This window comes from Atta cephalotes (assembly GCF_000143395.1).
Source record: "Atta cephalotes unplaced genomic scaffold scaffold00021, whole genome shotgun sequence".
NCBI classification, from domain to species: domain Eukaryota; kingdom Metazoa; phylum Arthropoda; class Insecta; order Hymenoptera; family Formicidae; genus Atta; species Atta cephalotes.
In genome coordinates, this window is record NW_012130085.1 from 4,139,041 (window position 1) to 4,160,675 (window position 21,635).

At 34.8% G+C, this 21,635-nt stretch overlaps 1 protein-coding gene across 1 annotated transcript in view; it reads right to left on the bottom strand.

The window, feature by feature from the left end:
• The window catches only part of LOC105619410 (putative polypeptide N-acetylgalactosaminyltransferase 9), a 74,199-nt gene that overhangs the window by 2,135 nt on the left and 50,429 nt on the right, over window positions 1-21,635 (bottom strand). Inside the window, exons 3-8 of the mRNA XM_012200931.1 lie at window positions 19,941-20,110; window positions 13,601-13,914; window positions 12,978-13,176; window positions 12,468-12,637; window positions 11,076-11,204; window positions 3,073-3,183 (exon numbers count right to left, since the gene is read on the bottom strand). Coding sequence (XP_012056321.1) covers window positions 3,073-3,183; window positions 11,076-11,204; window positions 12,468-12,637; window positions 12,978-13,176; window positions 13,601-13,914; window positions 19,941-20,110 — 1,093 coding nt within the window. The remainder of the gene's footprint in view (window positions 1-3,072; window positions 3,184-11,075; window positions 11,205-12,467; window positions 12,638-12,977; window positions 13,177-13,600; window positions 13,915-19,940; window positions 20,111-21,635) is intronic.

Genomic DNA, 21,635 nt, shown 5'->3' on the forward strand with positions numbered 1-21,635 from the left:
AGAGAGAGAGAGAGAGAGAGAGAGAGAGAGAGAGAGAGAGAGGGGGAAGGGAGAAGGAGCAGTATATGCATTGTAGTGTGTGTAAACTGACCATCCGGCGACCGCAACGGCTATCTCTCGCGATGCACTCGCCTTCCATCCGATGATACGATTATTCATCTTCCATCATCCGCGCTCACGACTGATCCCGAATCGCCGATGTGCATCCCAGCGCTGCGTCCCTTTTCCCCACGTAGCATAGAGAGTCGTGACTTTATCAGTGTCACGCGGGCGACGACCGAAAGCGTAATTGCCGTGAAACCGCGGCTTAATTGCGAGGGCAAACAGCTAAATTAAAGCAGCGCTTTACCGGGCTAAGCAAGCACCGCCGACTGATTGTGTTTTTGGTTGTAACCGGTCGCCACGGTTGTTAAACGCCGGCGATTCGGTATTCGCGTACACGTTACGTGCTTGTAGGTGAAAGACAGGAAACTACGGAAATACCTACGCACGCGTGCGCGTGTTTCGTGTGTGAACTCTAATAACAGACCGTGCGATCGACCGAACGAGTGCAAGAAACAAGATAAAGCACGAATTTACATGGTACGCTCGATTCTGTCGAGTGGCAAGCGTAAGCTCGCTAATAAATGAACGGAGTAGATCGTTGAAATTGCCGCTGTTGTTTTTCGCGCGTTTATCCGCTGCGTTTGTCATCGACGTAGGTAAAAGAAAAAGAGACACAAAAACCATGATAAAGTTACACTTTTATTCGGATTTATTTTTATCAAACCAATTACCAAGTCTTCGTTTTGAGAATTAAAAATTGCGCGATAAAATATTGTATAACACATGTACGAAAGATGAAATTTACATTGTGAAAAGATGAAAAGGATGGATAAAATTGTAAAAATGTCGAAACGTGCGATGTTTTGTCGATATTTGCACTTTGATATTCTCACTCTTATACGTGGATTATGGGAGGAGCCAAGTCGATGATTAAATCTAAGTCTACTATATCAATGTGAGAAATGATGATAACATGGTAAGAAATCGTGGTAAAAGGCAGCAATTGGGGTCATCTCACCGAGAGGCAGTAGAGACATGGATTGATGAGCACCTGCACCAGATTAGCGATGCCACTAATCGTGTCGAAACGTAGGGCGATTAGTGCCAGGTTAGCATGCACGCGATCGCACATGCGTTTCAAGTATCAGTTGTTTTTACAAGTCGCGTAGATTTATAACCCCGAAACCAGATAGATCAGAAATATGCCTGCCATCCATCTATCGACCGATTAGGAAAGCTTCGAGGGGTAATATCATGAATGTCCGTTAGATCGTTAGTCACAATCGTTTTCAAATCAGCTTAGTATTGTTTAAGATTGCTGAAAATTGACGGGTTCGCGAATGTGTACCTGATTGCCGCCTTGACGGTGACAGGGATACATGCCCACTGGCTGATGTAGGTCTTCGATTTTCCCTGATGAATCTATACACATTCCGCTAGTAACTTGTCGTATCTGCGTTAGAATTCAAGAGAAATTCACACGGTTACTCTGGGAACGTGAAAGATTCGCTCATCCACCAGCATTTCGTGCGACAGCGCACGATTTTGTCTTTTTTTCGTGCCGCACATTCGAGAATATCCAAGCAGCCGGAAGCACGAACACACATGGCATTGAATGAACAAGCGCGGGTGCGATTAGGCACTCGGCCGTCGTTGGGGAAATGATAATGGATCGATATATATCGCCAACGAAACGGAAACTCGATTTTCTAGTAATTTGGTATGTAGCTTCAATTAGCTTCGCAGTGGAATTACGAGACATACATTTCGAAACGATTTCAATCCGTGTACATTGTTTATTCACGCAGGATTATACGATAATAATTAAACTAAATACCGGCGGTTCGCAGTGACTAACAGTCGTCGTGACTATCGTTGTTCCGTGGCTGAAAGCCAAAACAATCAGTTCATACAAGACAATTGGAAAATTTTGCAGAAGCTAAATAGCTATTATTTTATAGTAAAAAAGATAAAAGCGAATAAAATGAGATAAAACAGAATGAATTAAATACTCTATTGTAGAAGAAGCATTTTTATTAAATAATGTAAAAAGAATAATTAATATATGTGATAATATATATTAAAAATAAAAAATTATAAGAAAACCAACAATTCGTTTAATTAACACACACACACACAATATATATATATATATGTATAATATATAAAACAAATATTTTTAAAATAATCCTTATCTGAAATTGTATAAAAAAAATAATCGAGGCACTTTTAAAAATTATCAATGCATTTTCTAATATTAAAAATTTTGCCTTCAAAGCATTCTAAATAAATTTTCATGAAAATGCTTATAGTAAGGTATTCTAAATATATTACTGATAGTGAGTCGTAGAACTAGCCAAATTTTTTTTATAATGTTGATTTTTATAACTATTTATATTATACAATTTAGAAATGTAGATTTTTGCTATCTAATCAAAATGATGAATTTTTCAAGGTTTAATGTTCATTTTATTTCCTTTTATTCTATTCATTCGTTAACAAAATAACAACTATTTAATTTTAGCAACTTTTCAATTGTCATTTTGTACGTCGAGTAACAGAACAATTGATTGCCATCAATATAATTCATCACACCGGTCGCATACATACTAAATTCTTTGATTTATAAATTGATTTATACTATAATTCAATTTATAAATCAATGATCGAAATTTGGTTACTCACAGTATTTTTAATTTCTATTACATATATATTATCATCAATTTTTGATACTATGATGTAAATAAAACACATTATTCTATAGTGGATATACTCGTAACAAATAGTAAACGTCTCGAAATATAGTCACAAGCTCGTACCTATATATAATACTTGCAAACGTCAGTGACAGCGTGGAGAACTTTATAGTAGAATGTAAAAATCAAATCAAATTCAACAAAAATCGTGTTTCCGTTTTGAACTTTGAGGACAACAGTTGCACACATCAAGCATGCACAAGCATTTCATGGGACAATGTGTTGAAGTTGTGGTGAAGGAAATTTTTCAGGAGGAGGATGTCTATTGTACCTGATTTCCACCCTGTCGATGACAGGGATACAGTCCGCACGGTTTGTGCAAATCGGCCTTGCGAGCGGGCGAGTCCAGACAGGTGTTACCGCCTTCGCCGAGGTTTCGGACCTGTTTGTTGTTAGTAATTTTTTCGGACATTAACGTGTATCCATCGCACCGTTAGTAATACCCAAGAATATATGTACATATTAATAAACAGATTATTGAGAAAGAAAGTAACATCAACGATGTGCCATTTGGACATTTCTGTTTAATATTTTTGTTATTTCCTCGACTTGACATTTCATCGTGAAACTTTGGAATTAAAATGGAAAATTATTCTCGATCGAATTAAATGCGAATGAGTATTCAGTTCGAAATGTCGATGCAAAAATCGCTGATGCTCTGCCTTATTAAAATCAGATTATAAAAATACACACGACGATACGCGACGCTTTTATACCTGTAAAACAATGTAACAAGATTAATAAATCCATGTTTTTGTATTTCTGGTAACGAGATTCGTTGACTCAATCTCTCGCGAGAATTCTAAAACAGAATATGAAAAGACAGAAAAGTCACGCTCTTCGTTGCGCAATGATTCTTTTTTTTTTCATGCACAGATTCTGCGGTATGCATGCCTGGCAAAGCGGGGACCGCGCAGACCGCGGATTGCGTTCTCCATTTTTCAAATGGACGGAAACAAATTGAAAATGAGGTCTGCTCGTATTTCGCTCGGTCCGACGCGTGTGTTCACGACCAAACCATACGATGTATATATGTGTGTTGCATGTGTGTGTGCGTGCGCGCGCGCGCGCGCGTGTGGGTGTGTGTGTGTGTGTGTGTGTGTGTGTGTGTGTGTGTGTGTGTGTGTGTGTGTGTGTGTGTGTGTGTGCCTGCGTGTAACAGCAGGTGCATTCAGTTACGGCGCTCGGTCAGCAGTCCTGATTTCACTGCATGCAAGAATTCTGTGGTCGTTGCAGTTTCAACGTGAACATCTTTATTCCCTACCCCTCCTCTATCCTGCCCCACCCTATGTCTATATCCCTTGCCTTCACCCTCATAGGAATCGTCCTCGTCGTCGGCGTCCTCATCGTCGGTCGACTGGAATAAAAACTCGTGATTTATAACCAGGTATCCTGGAGGTCGATAAAATTTTCAAAGCTCCTGCTCCGCTGGCATTATTAAAGGTAGCTCGAAGGCTCTTAGTGAACTCAATGAGAAATGTGATCTGATATTTAGACAACTTTATGATCCTAACTCTACAGAGAGTTGGAGAGCTCGAAATAATATAATACGCGGAAAAGTCACGTATTTCGGACATTTTTTGAATTTCATACCTCATTATTTTATAATCCAAAGAAGAACGTGTCTCCTTTATTTTTCCCTGGTAAATCTCTGCATTCATTCGTATGAGAAAAAAATTTATTAATGTTAACAGTGATTTTTCAAGAATATTTCTAGAAAGATTACAGAGTGAATCAGAGTTGTTGAACCAACTTTTTATTCTATGAGAAAATCATCGACTTCATATCTAATTGAATTATAACGTGTGCAGTCAATTATTTTCTCATAGGGTAAAAAGCTGGTTCAACGACTCTGATTCACTCTGTATGTGTAATAAGCACTGCATTCAGAGATATTATAAATGTTTTATTGAAAATCATATCATAGGATGTGGGATCGATGCAAGATTGTAAAGGTTAAACAAAATCGCGTTCTGCATTGCGTTTTATCATTCCATGAGGTTTTGCATAGGAAATCCATGCAGTTCGCGTAGAACGACTCAAAAATCGTGGGATACCCCCGGAGAAATATACGTCCTCCCCTGCACGTACGTAGAAACACGTGCACATTCGAAATTATTCACGTCGTGTACGATTTCTGGACCGTCGTACAACCGTGTGAACTATAAATCCAGTCATTCCTCTTCCTCCCATACGATAGGAAGGTCGAGCGTGATTTAGCCGGTTCTGCGAAAGCAAATAAAAAGTAAAAAGGAGAGGGAGGGAGAGAGAGAGATAGAGAGAGAGAGAGAGAGAGAGAGAGAAACTCGGATGGAAGACAGTGGGAATATAAGTTTCGCCTCGAATGGAATTGTTATTTTGTGTGCAATGCGACAATGAAGTTCAAAATCCTTGTCGCACATAAATTCTGTTATTGCCGATTGCATTTCGAAATGCAATCAAAAGCGGCAATGTGATAAAAATTTCGGATTTGTTGTTTTAAAAAATCTGGAATTTTTTAAATAAATCGAATTTATTTAGCTAGAAGCATATTGCGCATTATGCAGAAGTATTGGTTCTAGGTACGAGTATTGATTATTTGTCAGCGTTATGTATAAATTATGATAAAATGTTGTAGGCATTTTAGTATTAAAAGAAATTATTAAAATTTCCAATTTAAAGATTTATGTTATTGTAGATTAATGATTAATTAAATAAATTACATAAAATTAGAGAATTTTTTTGAGTTTACGTGTATTAAAATAAAGACAGAGATGAGTCTAGTATTCCAGATTGTACGTATGTTACAAGAAAATAAGCTTAAGCATGAATACGTATTTTCTATTTTTTAGAACAAACACATCTCGATATTCCCGACAATACATAACAACAATTTAGAAAAACAAATGATTGCATGCGGATAATCCAGGATTGGCAAAAACGAGTTCCGGCATGCCGTGCAACTTAAACGACGAAATTGTTATTTCGTGTGTGGCATGGATCGCATTCCAAAGTGCGCGACCACGTAAATGCTACTTCGCGAAAATGCGCGCCCATTCTTTATATATTCCTCCTTTTTCCGCGATGCTTCCTTTTAGTTTGCCTATTCCGCCCACTCGTGAATGCCAGTGTCAGTGCGCTTGGACAGAAAAAGAAAAGAAAGGCGAAAAAGGAAGAAAAGGAAAAGAGTGAAATGCATTCTTTGCCTTATCCAAGGGAAAATGTGAGTGGATCGCAACAAACGACAAGGCAGACAGAGAGAAGACAAGGGAAATAAAAAGCGGTGGGGAACAAGGGGATTGGTCGATAGTATTCGAACTCCCGAACTATTTCGAATTCTGTTGCTTTTTATTATCATGTTCGATCGGAATATTGCCTTCACACGGCGGAACGCGTGTACATACCGTGTGTCATGTCGGCAGCGCCGTGAAATTGTGATTCGCGAGAACCAGCAGTGCCATGACCAGCGGCTTTTGTCTCGCAAACAACGCGACGGAGTGCCACAATTTGTGCGCATGAATACGTGCGTACGAAACACTATGGGAGCATATATCTCAATGCTATTTCATCTTCAACAAACATACTATACTAAAATGAAATACAAAAATGTATACGTAACCCTCGATTTCTTAATTTCTTAATTTCTCTCTTATGAAAATTGTATAAGGAATTGTATAACGAGAGAAAAATAAATCACTTATTCAAGCTTAGCCCTGAGTTTACATGTTATCTATATAATTTGCAATAACAAAAATCAAGAGTTTCATGTGATTGTGCTCCATTTTTACAAATATGAGAAGTTGAGGAGTAAAAAATTTAAATTTAACTAAACACATAATTTTTTAATTGTCTTTTTGTGCAAAAATAGATATATTAAATGTAAATATAAAAACGTAATAACGAACGAGGAAAATATAACGTATCGAAAAAAAATCAGTTGTAAGTGTCGCTATTTTCTAAATATAGATATATATTCTGGAAAGAAATGAAGAATTGGTATTGGTTATGTATGCTCCTGATATGTAAAATATTTTTAATTTCTATTTTTACTTTTAAATTTAAAATTAAAATTAAAAATGTTTTAATTTTATCGAGTGCATACATACATACTTCTTCATTTCTTCCAAGAATATTCATTTAAAAATAGCGACATTTATTTAATTCTAAAAATTCCGTCTATTTTTATTTTCATAGCATGAAGTATAATATGTATATATTTTTTTGACACACACACACACACACACACACACACCACATATATGCTTGTAAAAATTAGAGTTAAATACATTTTTTTGTACGATATTAATTAATTTCTGCTTTTCTAATCGTAGTTGTAAATAATTATTTCACAATGACACACATTCCTAATAGCTTTCGGTATTATTAAAAGCTAAAATATTTCCCTGATAAGGGAGCAACGAGACGCGCGCTCGAAACTTACTCAGAATTTCCGGTACAGCGAACTTTAGTATGCCCGGTTATCTTACACGGCGTGCGCGGAGATAGGCGCGGAGGACGAAGATGATCCTGATACGAGAAATTCAAGTGAAGTGTGAAGATAACGAGACGTGCCGAGACCGGGTGTGAAAAAGAGACGGCCAAGGTGAGAAAGAGCGCGCGCGGAGGGTAGACAGAGATAAATGAGAGCAAGGGGGATGGGCACGAGCACGAAATATTTGAGTCGCGTGACACTGTGACGCCTGTAATGCAAGCCGAGGTTTAACCCTTGCCACAGGGAACGCTACGATTCTCTACATAGGGTTGAAAATAGGCGGGGATGGATGATAGAATGCATTATTCAATAACACGATTAATCGACAACATAAATGAATGTCGTGTTGCGGAACGTAACGAAATATCTATACGCAAAAACGTTCAAGTTATATAGCTTATCTTTACGTAATAACGATAAATGAGAAGGATGATCAGAATTATGTGATGAATCAATTTAACAAAATTAGATTTTATAACAATACAATGGGTAATATTCATTATATCATTTGATAACCGACATAATATCTTAGATAAATAAATGTGAATAAATATATTTCATATTTTTGCTAAATTTTTGATATGATGCGTTCTATTTCTTAGATTTCTCGGATTTTCTCCGAGAACAAAAACTCCGAAGGAAAAAAGGCTTTACGCTACAAGCGTTTTACTTTCTTCGCGACTGCGTTGAACATTGTGTTAAACACCGGTGCACCGGGTTAATGCACTGTTGGCTTATGATAAAATTAAAGGAACAAAAGGAAATTGGAAGGAAAGTGAGAGAGGAAGAATGATGAAGTATGAAATATTCGTGTCGCGTGACGCTGCAATTTATCCGTCGGTGCAACGTCGTTAATACCGGTGCCTACGTACCGTGACTTTGTCACGGAGCGGCACGCGGCATGTGAAGAGAGTAACGTATAACGATCCGCGTGGAAATGCAAGGTACCCCATCCCAAGCTGGGAAGGTGGATTTATCCTTCGATAACGGTTGCAATCATTTTGCAATTACGAATGCAGCGGAACGGAGTGACGCGGGTAGTTCCGCTAACGCGGTGAAAATAAATTGTGAAATAACTAACAGTCTGTGCCTCGAATCGCGTACATATCGAAACGAATTGATTAATAAAACACGTCAACAATATTGGCGGCGACGAGACGCCGATAAAAGATTGATTAAACGCGCAGAAGCGGTTACTGGAACTGAAAACAGTCGTGAATAAATCAAACATGGATAAATGCGATATCGCGAATAAATTTCTACATTTGTGACGAGAACAGACCGATTTCGATATATAAATTTATAAGTTTTTCGCTGGCATTGAATTTAATAAAACAAGCAAGAATTTACGTCTTATTCTATTCTTCTCGTTCTCTTACATGTATATCTCATGACGATTTGCATCTTTGACGATTTGGATTACTCGTGTCTTTGTGAATAATCCAACGATGACAATATCGTCACGGCAACCGCAACGAGATCCGACAATTCCGTAACCGATATATACTAAGATGGAATACAATAAAAGGAGGAAGAGGAGAACGAAGAAGCGAGCAAGAAAAGGGAAGAACAACACAACGGAAATAAATCTCCGCGTGATTGATCGTTTGCCATGAATTGCGCGTCCGAGCGATATTAATGCACTATCAGTCGTGACGGGTTCGCACGGATGGCTCGCGTGTACCGCATGTGTAGTTTTGACGAGTCTGTCGCTCGTCGCCTCTGCCCGATATTTATGCGCACGTTTTTTTTTGCAGCAAAACGAGGGTTACGAGAAAAAAAAAAGACAGCTCCGCTTGAAATTTCGCGCGTGTCGGGATACAACTAAGCTTTGGCTACTGCATTCCCGTTTCTCCTTCTTCCTCTTTCCTAGTATGTCAATAGATTTGTTCGCGTCGCAAGCTCCAACATGCTCCAACAAGCTCCTACCACAATTCCTATTTACTACAACTTTATCAAGCACGTTGGAATGAATAAGAGCTATGGTAAGAGCATATTACAATATTGGAGCATGCGACGCGAACAAATCTAATAATGAGTTCTGGAATATGGAACACGACAATCGGCATCGTGAATTTATCATAGTGTAATGGTGCAGCATAGAAAAGATTCGGTTCCTAATTGATTAATAAAGTTTAGTGATTAGATATTTTGTCTATTATTCTTGCTTTCAGAAGCATTCAGAAGCATTAAAAAAAATTGAGATCGATTCACAGTATTACATATTTCTTTCTATTTAGAAAATAAAATTAGCGATTAAGGAGAGAGAGGGAGGGAGAGAAAGAGAGAGAGAGAGAGAGAGAGAGAGAGAAGAGAAGAAAAATAGAAATTAATAAAGTAATTTAATCAAATTTCATGATATGGAGATATAATTACTTTTATCAGTAAAAATATATAAAATGTCTAATTAAACTTTGATCATTTTCCGCTAATTCTATTTTTAATGTGATCATTATTATTCAACCAACGAAATGACATGAATGATAAATTTTTCTCTCAATTCTTGTTTTAACTTTTAAATTTTTAACATATTAACTGCACAAAATTTGGCATGCGATATATTGTTCAATGTAGAAGCGTCGACTTTGTGAGCTTAAGTTTTCATCATCACTCAGCTTATTAACTTTGTGAGTATTGTGACTTACTTCACAATAGTGACGTATCTCTCAATTTTTTGAGAGGAAAAACTTGAAGATATTATTTTGCAATGCAATATTCGAACTGCTGCGTTAGAGGGAAATATTGTTGAAGAAGATTCAAACTATGAGTTGAAACGTTCAAGGTTTATAAATATTTAATATTAAGAAGACTCTTGCGTTAATTAATAATCAGCGTTGAATTCTATAGCCTGTATTATTAATTTTATATTTTTCTAATTTGTTTCAATTAAAGGAATCTATAAAAAGCTTATTAATTTTTTGTTAGTTTTTTAATTTCTCATTTATCATGTTTAACTTTGAATCCTATTTTTCTAAAAAAAAACATTTAATGTTTAATATCAAATGAAAGAATCAGGTGCGATGGATATGTTCGAAGAAAAATTTCCGGATTGCTTTTACAAAGGAACGAAAAACAACTTCTTTTGTAAAGGCGTTTGCTTTGTAATCAAGTTGCATTGACAAAATCAGTTATACTACGTAGCCTAAGAATTTATAACATCGATCTGTGGAAATCGATTTCCGATTAGATATCGGACAAGCTTCCATCCGCAATCCGATCGCAATTGCCCCGACCACGAATCACATTGTTTCGCAATCAAAGCGGCATGTTTCCAATGTCATGAGCTCGTCGACATCGATCAACGCCTCTTGCTAATATTCATACTCGAGGAAATGTATTAATTAATCGAAGAACAAGATTTTATCGCTTTACAATATTTAAGCTAAATTTGAAATTGCTTCATATTTAAATATTTTTTTTAGCAAAAAGCTAATTAAAAAGATGTAATGAGGTAAAAAATTTCATCTTTTATCATGTATCAAAAGTGTTACTATATATATATAACAACAAATATCACGATGGAAAAGATATTCTCTTATATAAAAAAACAATATAAAAAAAGAAGAATAAGACTCTTTTTTGATGACTTTATCTATCTAACTGACTACATTTCCTTTCACAAAGAGCCTTCGAATGTTGTAACCCGACACCTTGATGGATCAAAGCCACGGCAACGTCGTTAAAGATGGAACTGGTCGTTTCCGCTTTCTCTTCCTTCATTCTGGTTGGTGGTATTTCTCGAACCGCGTAATGTCAGCAGCCGCTAAAAAAAAGTTCAAGAGGAGAATGTGGAATAGTCTTACCTCTCCAGAGGCGACTGCCTCGCCTGGAATGAAGAGTTCCGGATAAACGTTGTCCAGGTACCACTTGAACGACTTGCACCCCAGTTTCTTCCTAAGAGCTTTTCGCTCCGATATGTCGCCGTAGTTGCCCTACAAAAGTTCAGTGTATAGTAGAATAGTGCTAACAACAAAAGATAAAAAATATGAAAATTGTGTGGATATTAAAATAAACATAAAAAGAGAGATTACACATATAAAAATAATAATTAAAAAATTTATAAAACAAAAATAAAAATAACAGTTAAAAAATTTATCGATTAAAAATAAATCGTAAATAAAGTAAATTTATAATTCATAAGACTTTTTTATGTCCCTTAGAATTGAAAATATTTGTTAAAAAATTGTTTGCTATAATTCAAATTAAATCGCAGAAACAAGAAAATTAATGAAGAATAAAAAAATTGACGTTACAAAGTTTTATTTTTTTATATTTTACAATAATAATTATTTTTCAATAATAAAACGCTGCTTTATTTTTTATTCAACACTGGACCATTTTGTTTCCAATAACTGTCTAACCCAACCATTGCTATTACTACTGCGAACCTTTATTCACGCCTAAAAATAGAGATAAACAAAGAGCGATTTATCTCATTACATTATGAAGCCATCCATGAGGACGACATTCTCGATAGATTCGATCATTACATAGAGCGACGTGCTTACGGAAGCGATTTATTCTCTACGCTTCGATTTATCTCGCCGATTGGATCTCGGCAGGAGAGCAGGGGCGGACAAGCATCAAGGATAAATGACAGATCGTTATAGAAGGGGTCGAAAGAAACGTCCTTCGTCGGAGGAGAGCGAGGACATGCGCACGAGCCTTAAGGGCACTTGGCGCGTTTATGGCCCTTTTTACGACAAGTCTTGGTCTACGATCCTCTCCATCATCGACCACCTTTATCGTTATCCTTCATCCCATTCCAACCAACCCATTCAGCCAATGTTTACGGGAAACTTGGATTAAAGAAACATACTCGATGATTTACCGATACACCGCGACAAGAAATGGAATCTTTAGCTCACGATAAAAGATAATTTATCACTAATTATCTATTTCCTGACAGGGATTATGTGCTACAACTCGATATAATTTCGAATATAAATTTTTAAAAATTATTCCTGTGTTTTTATATTACAGAATATTTCTCCATTTATTTATACGAATATTGTTGAACATATTGAAGTTCATTTTTATTTAATTAGTCGTATAAAATCCTTATCTCATTTTATTTTCCGCATCTTACATCGATCGCTTATGATAACTCGCTACAAGGATTGCTCCCCCGTAGCATTTGCACAAGAGGTTCTATATGAAAAGAAAGTTATGCATGCGACGATGCAAGTACTCACCTTGTCGTGACCTATCCTCTGATAGTAGTACTTGGCGTACTCGTCCAGCCACACTTCGCTCAGTCTTATGCTATTCCTCTTGAGCACGTTCACGCCGTTGCGCCACTTGTAAGGCGAACGTTTCCTGAAGATGTGACCCACGTGCGAGCACGGCACGATTTCCAGGGTGCCTGAGAACGCGTCGAATTATTAGATTAACGTTTTCATTCGGTTGAATTATACGTTTACACGTTGCTGGCTAGTTTTAAGAATCGTGTAAATGCAAATAAGTTAAAACATGAAAATAAAAAAGAAACATTTGAATAAAAACATAAATGCGTGCAATTTTTTTCGAAATAAAGAACAACGAAAATATAATGCATAAAAGGAAAACAATTCGCATTTAGCGCCAAGAACAAAATAAAAAAAAAAGATAATTCTTCTATATTATAAGATTACAGTGATTTAGAACTTCAGTTTCCTAAATTAGAAAAACAAAACCTTTTTTTGTTACTCATCATGTTGTCTTACCTCCGCACATCCAGGTTTTAAATGATAATTCAAGATTCTCGCCACCCCATATGTCGAAGCCGCTATCATATGTGCCGATCCGTTCGAAGAAAACTCGGTCTATTGAAAAGAGGCCGCCAGCCATTGTTGGTGACCAAACGGGTTCGGCCGGGTTTTTGTGCCTCTTTCTCTCTCTCTCTGGTACCGCGTGCCAATTGAACTTGTTAACAAATGTTGATATATGTCAAGAATCCGCCCAAATAAATGGTTATGACTTTTTGATCATATAATATAATATTACAAATTGATAACTTTATAAAATGAGACTTAAAAGTCATTTAAAAAATTAATGTCTTACCATTACATTTTCCAGTTTTTTATTTATTTATTTTTTTTTTAATCGCATCTTGTCAGTTTAGAAACAAATAATTTTAAAAAATATAGATGTAAAACACTTTCTATATAATAAAATGCAGTCCCATAAAGTGGCTTTTACACGATATATCAGTTTCTTCCCCAGTAAATAATTAGTTTGGTGTCACGCTGTCGCGTGTGAAAATCAATTGCATTCCGGCAAGACAGACGTAGGTATTTTCTACCGTTTCCCAATGTTCGGAAAAGAACGGCGTGAAGATTTCGTTTACCTGGAGATTCCAATCGAATCCACCGACATTTACACCGCTCGAGTCGCGCCAGTGGTATTCCAGGGTAGTGTCGTCTATAACATCGATCACCGGACAAACTACCGTCGTCGGATCGCGCGCGATCCGATCCAGAAGAGGTTCCAGCCAGCCCTCCGTACATTCACAATGGCTATCCAGATATGTGAGGACCGGAGCTTTGGCCGCCGCAGCGCCTAACAAGCGCGCCCTGATAAGGCCCTCACGTTTATTCGCTCTAATAATTCTCACTTTTGGATAATTCATCATATAGTCCTCCAATTGGCGCTTGAGATGAGCTGCAAAAGGATTGATTTTTCGTTATTTCACCGGACAAACAAAACATCAAAATAATAAAATATCGCATTGCGTAATTAACTTATTTCTATATTTATATCCTATATTATATCTTTCATTGTGTTACTGAATAATGGAGTATTTGTTCTTAACTTTAAAATATCTTACATCCTTTTTATAGGAAATGTCAGCATTTAATATTAAACAGTTATATAATTCATGGCATAATCTCGTAATACGCAGCGTTATTGACGGAACTTGTCGTCTTTAATATCAGAATTTGCTTGAATATTAATCTCGCGGATCTGTAGATTTTGTCTCAACCACCATTGTTTGCTAGACTTCCGCCGATTTGGAATAGGTATAAGTTGGTAGGATCTATGCTTCGGTAAACGATAAATGCAACAATAAAATGAATATACTCGTGAATATATCCGTTTCTCTAGATTTCTCTAAAATCGATTACATCCTTAATGTCAGATTACGGTTTATTTATGATGTCATTCGCAAGCTGTTGCGGTAACAACAATTACCCTTCTCGTTGTAAATTTATTTCCTATTCACAAATTTATAAATTTAATTTCTATGCTAGATAGAAAGAACGATAATCCTGGTATAATAATCCATTTTAATTACATTTTTCTTATACATAAACATGTGTTATTAACATTTCAACATCTGATTAAAAAAAAAGTAGCTGCTTATCCTTCTAATAAAGATTATGTCCGCTAAACTAGTCTCTAATTCGCCATTAAGGTATCTAACGATTGAATATAGAAAAAGGACGTAGCTCACAAACTTTTGAAGATTTGTTTAAAATGGAAAATAACAGCTATGTAACTTTACAAAGTTGTAATAAATATTAATATTGTTACTGTTATCCGATTAAAAAGCGGAGTTCATGTATTTTAGGCAATTTGAAAAGTACACAGGGATGGGTTCATCTTTTTTCTTATTCAATTTTACTTACTGAATTACAAAATCGTGATTAAAATTGTCCAAATAGTTCGGAAAATTTTTTTTTAAGCAAGAGAAAACAACGGTAATTTTACTTTGTTGAATCATATCTAAAATTTCTCTTTATTTTTTATATAAAAATCGTTTCTTTTTTTAAAATAAATTATTATTAAAGTCATAACTTTTATTTGCACTATACAGGGTAGTCCATTTTAATCAATACAATCAATTTTCTTCGAAACGATTAATAATGTTTCAGATAAAACTGAAATTGTTTCAAAGAGGACATATTTTGGTCATAATTTTTTTCGAGATATCGAAAAGATATGAAAGTTATCCACTTTTTTAAATAGAATTAAATGATTTTTTTACATAGTGTAATTATTTTGCATATAAAAGGATTAAGTAGAGATATAAAAAAACCATTAGTTTACGAGATATTTTATAATTTATTCTAGCACATGTTGGCATAAAGTGTTAAATATTTCGTAAACTTAATTTCTTGATAATCGTATCTTCAGTATAGTAAATAAATTTGAGTAACAAAAAAGGTGAATCCTTGCATGTTTCTCAAATCGCCTAAAATGCATGAAACTCCTTTATCGTCACATTTTATTATTTTCTAAGAATCATAGGACCACATATATATGTGAGTACCAACAATAGGAGACAAATACCTTTTAAGTCTAGCTGAATTTTTAAGTGCTCTCTTATATAATTCTATGTGAATTTATATATATATTATGTATGTAATCCTTTAAATTGCGCGCCAAAATAATTTTTTGGTTATGAAATGCACACTTCATAAAAGTACCGCAGTAATATTACAAATTAAACTGACTAGCAATTCGATAATTCATAAGCGTTCTTAGAACGATCAATAATGACATTAAAATCTCCAAGATTCGATTGCACCAACGTTATTCTAATTTTAAACGAGACTTGAAACTCTCTTTGTTCCTGTCTCTTTTCGGTTTTAAAACGAGAGAATTTTAAATTTCGCTTAAAATCAAAGTAACATTGGTGCAATCGGGCCTAAATAATTTTATTACGCCGGCGAGGAATCGATTTATTATTGTTTTAAATTCCTTTATCTGTTTTTCATTTGAATATACACAATTCTGATCTTAAAAAAAAATAATATCGATATTGCCACTGAAAATCTTCGATGTCACTTGTGTAGATGCTTCGAGATCTCAGTCTGTTATCTTGTATTATTTTTGACAAATATAAGCGAGATGTAAATTTAAAACATATATCTGCCTATAGTTACAGATCGCTAGGCAGCAATTAGGATATATTTGTGATTTATTCTTCGTTAAGATGGCTTTATGAGGGACCGTACCACTAATCCTAAGCCTCTGCCCTGTAAGCTCGATTAACTATGGATAGTATAATGGGATTCTACGGATCAACGTGTTTCGTGCAAGAGCAATGATTACCGCACAAGACATTTGATTTTATTTCCTTTTTATTGAATTGCGCGTCTGATAAGCTTTAATACAAAATCATGCTCGATTGCCATTCAGCGATTCCGTATTGCGTATCAGTTCACAAAAAGAATTTTTTCGTGCCGAGATATATTATAGGAAACTATATAGGGATCGTTGTATAGATCTCGCTGGTAGTTATGAATCGAGAAAATGTTCCTTTCGAAGTACACTGAAGTGTGTTGAACGAAGAGCGTTACGTCCTTGTTAGCTGCACTCGAACGAGAAGAGATGAACCGTAAGAGATCAGACATTTAATACACGCGCAACTGGCTCGCGCGCATGGAATCCGCGCGCATTCCAAACCGAATTAATTTCTAATGAATTCCCCGAACACAAAGAGGCACGCATAAACCGACCCTGGCCATTATTGCAGATTTTATTATGACTTTGCTGAGTGCACTATATGAGGCGTAGATAATGGAACCACTCAAAGAGCACAGTCTGTCGCCGTCGAAAGCGCTCATAATTAACTCTGTAATCCCCGTCGCCAATCCCCTTTATAAAAGCTAATTATCGTGCGTGAGTTTTGCCGAGAAAGGCTAAAGTCTACGCTGTAACTTTCTTGTGGACTTGTGTTAATCATTGAATTCATTTTAACCCACCGCGCGTTTCGGCGAATAAAGAGATAATTTTTTAATATAATAAAAAATTATCATATTGTAATATAATATCCATATAATTGAAATAAAATATTCGATGATTAATTATAATTATATATAAAGAAATTCATACGTATAAAGGAACTCTCGAATTAGATGTTGCAATTTTATTTTAAATAAAAGCATGCATAAATTCATTTATCGTGTTCGCATTTTTTAATTATCTTTGCGAAAAAGGAAAAGCATATGAGAGGCAGTGTTATATTTTCCTTCTGTGATAAAGCAATCAGTTGTCTGTTAATAGTTAATATAAAATATTGGCCAGGAAATTGCTGAAGCAAGTAATTATGTTTATAGGTTTAACTTCCGGTCGGGACGAGAGCTTATCTTGAGCTTTTAATAAAGATTGCAGCAACTATCCTATATACACTGCTTTCCCGAATCCAGTTTAATCTCAGACACCCTTTCTCAGGATTTTTATGTTCATCCGCCTGTATTATTTGGTAGGATTCCATGCGATTATCGATTGTCTTTTCTTCGATATACGATTAAAACAAAAATAATATAATATTTTTAATTCAGGAATGTTGACGCAAACCTTCATCTATTCTGAAATTGATATTTTATATGTATCAACTCGTGTGAATGCATATTTTTTAAATATAACTGACGCTCGTAAATAGTTTAAACTATAGATCTTTTTTTGCTAACAGTGATTCCAGTTTTACTAGTTTTGTAATTTAGATTTCGATTTAGTGGCTGTTGTATAAACGTTAGTTTATTCGAAAACGTGCAACTACGTTGAAGCTATAATTGCCTTTTTGCATCCAAACAATGCGTACGTATTTGTTTCGCCCGCATTTACGAAATTACATGTTTCATATATTTCTATCAACTTCACGTATATGCCTTTAGGCGAAAAACATATATTCTGACAGATGAATATGAATAATTACAAACATAGTTTTTCAAGTTAATAAAGACATCAAAACTTGAACAATGACAAATATTTCTTCGCCGAAGTGTACATATATATGTACATTTTTTATTTCTTCATTTCACGAAAAAGCATTTATTATAAAAAAAATATAGAAACAGCTTCAAATAGTTTTTCTTCTTCAAAATTTCTTTCTCTAAATTTTCTTTTTCTAATAAGAAAAGTTTGGCAAAACAATTTATTAAAATCTGAAATTCACAAATAAAATACAAAAAATATAAAAACAAAATACATTTGAACCTGATTGTCACACATAGCGATTTGTTATTTCGTCTGATAATTTATAATTTAATTTAGTTTCTGGGATATTAACAAAAATATGGAAATGTTAGATTTCTTTAAGTGTTTTCGATGTTAGAATCGAAATAGAAAATTTATATAATTATATATAATTATATAATTACAGGTATAGGTACATATATTTTAATTTTGCAAAGTTTCAGATTTTTACGAGTTTTCAGATTGAACCTTTCTTATATAAGTATTCCCATAGCTGTAATTTTTGATACACTATAGCGCGTTCACGCTCAATTTCGGAAAACGAGAACAAGTGAGGACGTTAAACTTATAGAGAGCCGAGCAGCAGAGTTTGTATGAACCTCTCGTAATTTTCAGAGTATCTGTAAAGCAGGCTGAGAGTTTCTCTTCTATTCACGTCGCGGCGACACAGTAGAGAGATGGATTGCAATTAATCGATCTATAGCAAAACTACGAAACACTGTCGCGATAACGAATCACCGTTCTGAATAGAGACGCGGTTGTACGAGCATGTACGCGAATATAATGGTTCGCGGTTTCCGTTCGCGTTCTGTGCTTACGAGTTCCCCTTTTGGCGTTCTATCGAGGATTTTTCATCGCTCGGCGATGAGAGCTGCACGAGGATTTATGACGCTACGGAAACGATATGCTATTCCGCTTCGATCGAGCATAGAAGATATTTCGTTTTGAATCTAAAGTACGTGTGCGGTTCGAGCGATAACGCGAGAGTAACTCGTCTACTTTTCGCTTTATACGAAAAGAAATACCTTGAATATATCATATGTCATGCAATAGAGATACAAATTACATATTAATTTTCCCCGATAAATGATCATATAAATTATTTCTCATAATTTTCTGGTATCGAAAACAAAGTTAAAATCTGTTTTGAAGCATGCATAAATAAAATAAAGTCTACTGTGCGTTATTATGAAATTCGACAATTTTAACTTTCTGGAGTTGACGGTAGATCCATTGGGTGCATTTAATTATAAATTTCTTTGTTAAAAATATCGAACAATTCAATTCTTTTTATGTTGCAAATTATGCAAAAATTAGATTATTCTTATTCTTAAAATTATATTTACAAGAGAATCATTAGAACCTCTTTCATTGATTTTGATGAGCTTTGTTGGATTTTGATAAATTATAGAGCATCAAAAGATATTAGATCCAACATATTTTTATACGTTTATTTCTAAGATTTAGGAGTCCCCCTGAAGAGTAAGGAGAATTTTTAAAATTTGACATTTTCGACAAATATAACACTGTTATTAAGAGTATAAAATACTATAAAACTTTTGTATAAAACAATTGTTCATATACCTGATAGTTGCAAAAATATTCGAAAATGAAATAAGTTTTATTATCGAGAAGTTATTTTCAAGATGTTGTTTCGTCTCATAAATCTGGAAATAAACACATAAAAAATAATCTAATTTTTTTTTAAATATATCCAAACTCTAAAATATATCCAAATCTATCAAAATCAAAAGACAATTACAGGCGTTTCTCTTGTTAATATTTATTCTTTTTATACGAATTACGTTTATTATTTTGATTCCTTAAAATTAGTGTTTTTTTAATTAATAAAATTAAATAGGTCTCATAGATGCAGCATCAGTAACAGTATTATAGATTTTAACATCAGAAAGATAATAACGAAACTTGAAAGATAATAACGAATTTGTTAACTTTTCTATATTAGTAGAAAAACAACTTACGCATGTCGGAGAAATCATCGACTAGAATGATTTCCTGTATGAGATGTTCTGGCGATCTATCCAGCACGGAGTGTACTGTACGCAACAACACAGACCAAGCTTCGTTGTGGAAGCAGATAATTACTGCTGTAGGCGGAAGATCCTTCAAGTACCTACCAGATTCCTTACACCTAAAACAAAAAGAATCAAAGCAATCATCAAATACCGTTAACGATTGTGCTGTAAAGGAAAATCGTGTTGTTAAAATTATATTTCATATACAAATATTACTAACGAAGCAAAATATCGAAATATCGTTGCATTTCATGTTGAATATAGGTCTTGTCTACGTCCCTCTAATAATATTAACTTCGATAGCGGATTGTATGATTGTTTGCAGAACAATCACGAGCACAGTGCATCAATAGTATGGCTGAATCGAGTTCTTGATCTGTAGACCGCAACAGGGATGATTAAGCGAAACCGATAATATGTACGAGAAGATATGTCAGGAAAATACGGTAATACGATTAAGGTAGAGAATGTTCGTAAACTAAACGCCCACGAGGTGTACGCTCGCCCGAAGCTCACCGCAAAATGAATTCCAGGGATGCAGGGATTGCGACTTCCGGACCTAGTTAATGCACGAACACATAGCTAGCCGCAGACACACGTCGCGGTTTATGGATACGGCAAATAAAATGTATGTGTTTTTCACTTTTTTCGTAATACTTGCGAGAGCGAGAGATTGCCGTTTCTGTGTATTAACATAACATATTCTCGTCAAATTCTATACACATTGTATTTATCCAATATTTACTCTGTTGCATTCGCTATTCGCGATTTTGTAGTCTCATAATGCATTTAATACATGAATACATTTCGATTCACAATCGATGTCTTCGTAATTAGCTCTACTATAAATACGTATGCTTCCACCCATGAGATAATTATCATATATTAATTCAAGGTATTCGTTTGTAATTAGCGCATTATACTGCAGCCGAGAGTAAGTACATTGTACACGTTACGATTGCGCGCATTGCGTGCTAATGAAGCGATTATGAGATGTGCCATTCAATAACGGCCATTACTATGATTACCATCTGTGAATAATTTCAATTAACAGCTGCCAGCACACGCATCGTTCACGAAATGTACTGTTTGCTAAATTTCCGATTTATCCTTCCTGGTGTACCGAAGCGAATATCTACTCGTGAATGAGATCCTTTCATAATCAGTTTCCATGTCGGATTGAAGGTGTTTATGTCAGATGAAATGTAAAACTTGATGTATCTATATATGTATATTTATACGTCTACATTTTTTCATAGGAATATTTTTTCGTTGCAAAAACAGCTTGAAGTACAAGTAAACATAATAAATAATCTTATAATAATAATCTTATAATAATTCTTCAATTAATTTGAGAATTAGCCAAGGAAAATAAGATAATGGTAAACAGTTAAATAACAGAATAATGATAAGCTAAATAGAAAAGAAAAGAAACTTCTTGAAAATATTTTGCAGATTGAAATAAAAATGTGGACATATCAGAAAAAGATTACTGAGATATAATGTATTTTAAAACATTGCAATAAAAATTACAAGATAAAATATTAATAATTTAATATCGATAATGAATAGCGGCAATGTAGAGAATAAGTACATTTACATGTCATGTTGTTTCATATTTATCCAAAAAAAAAAAAACAG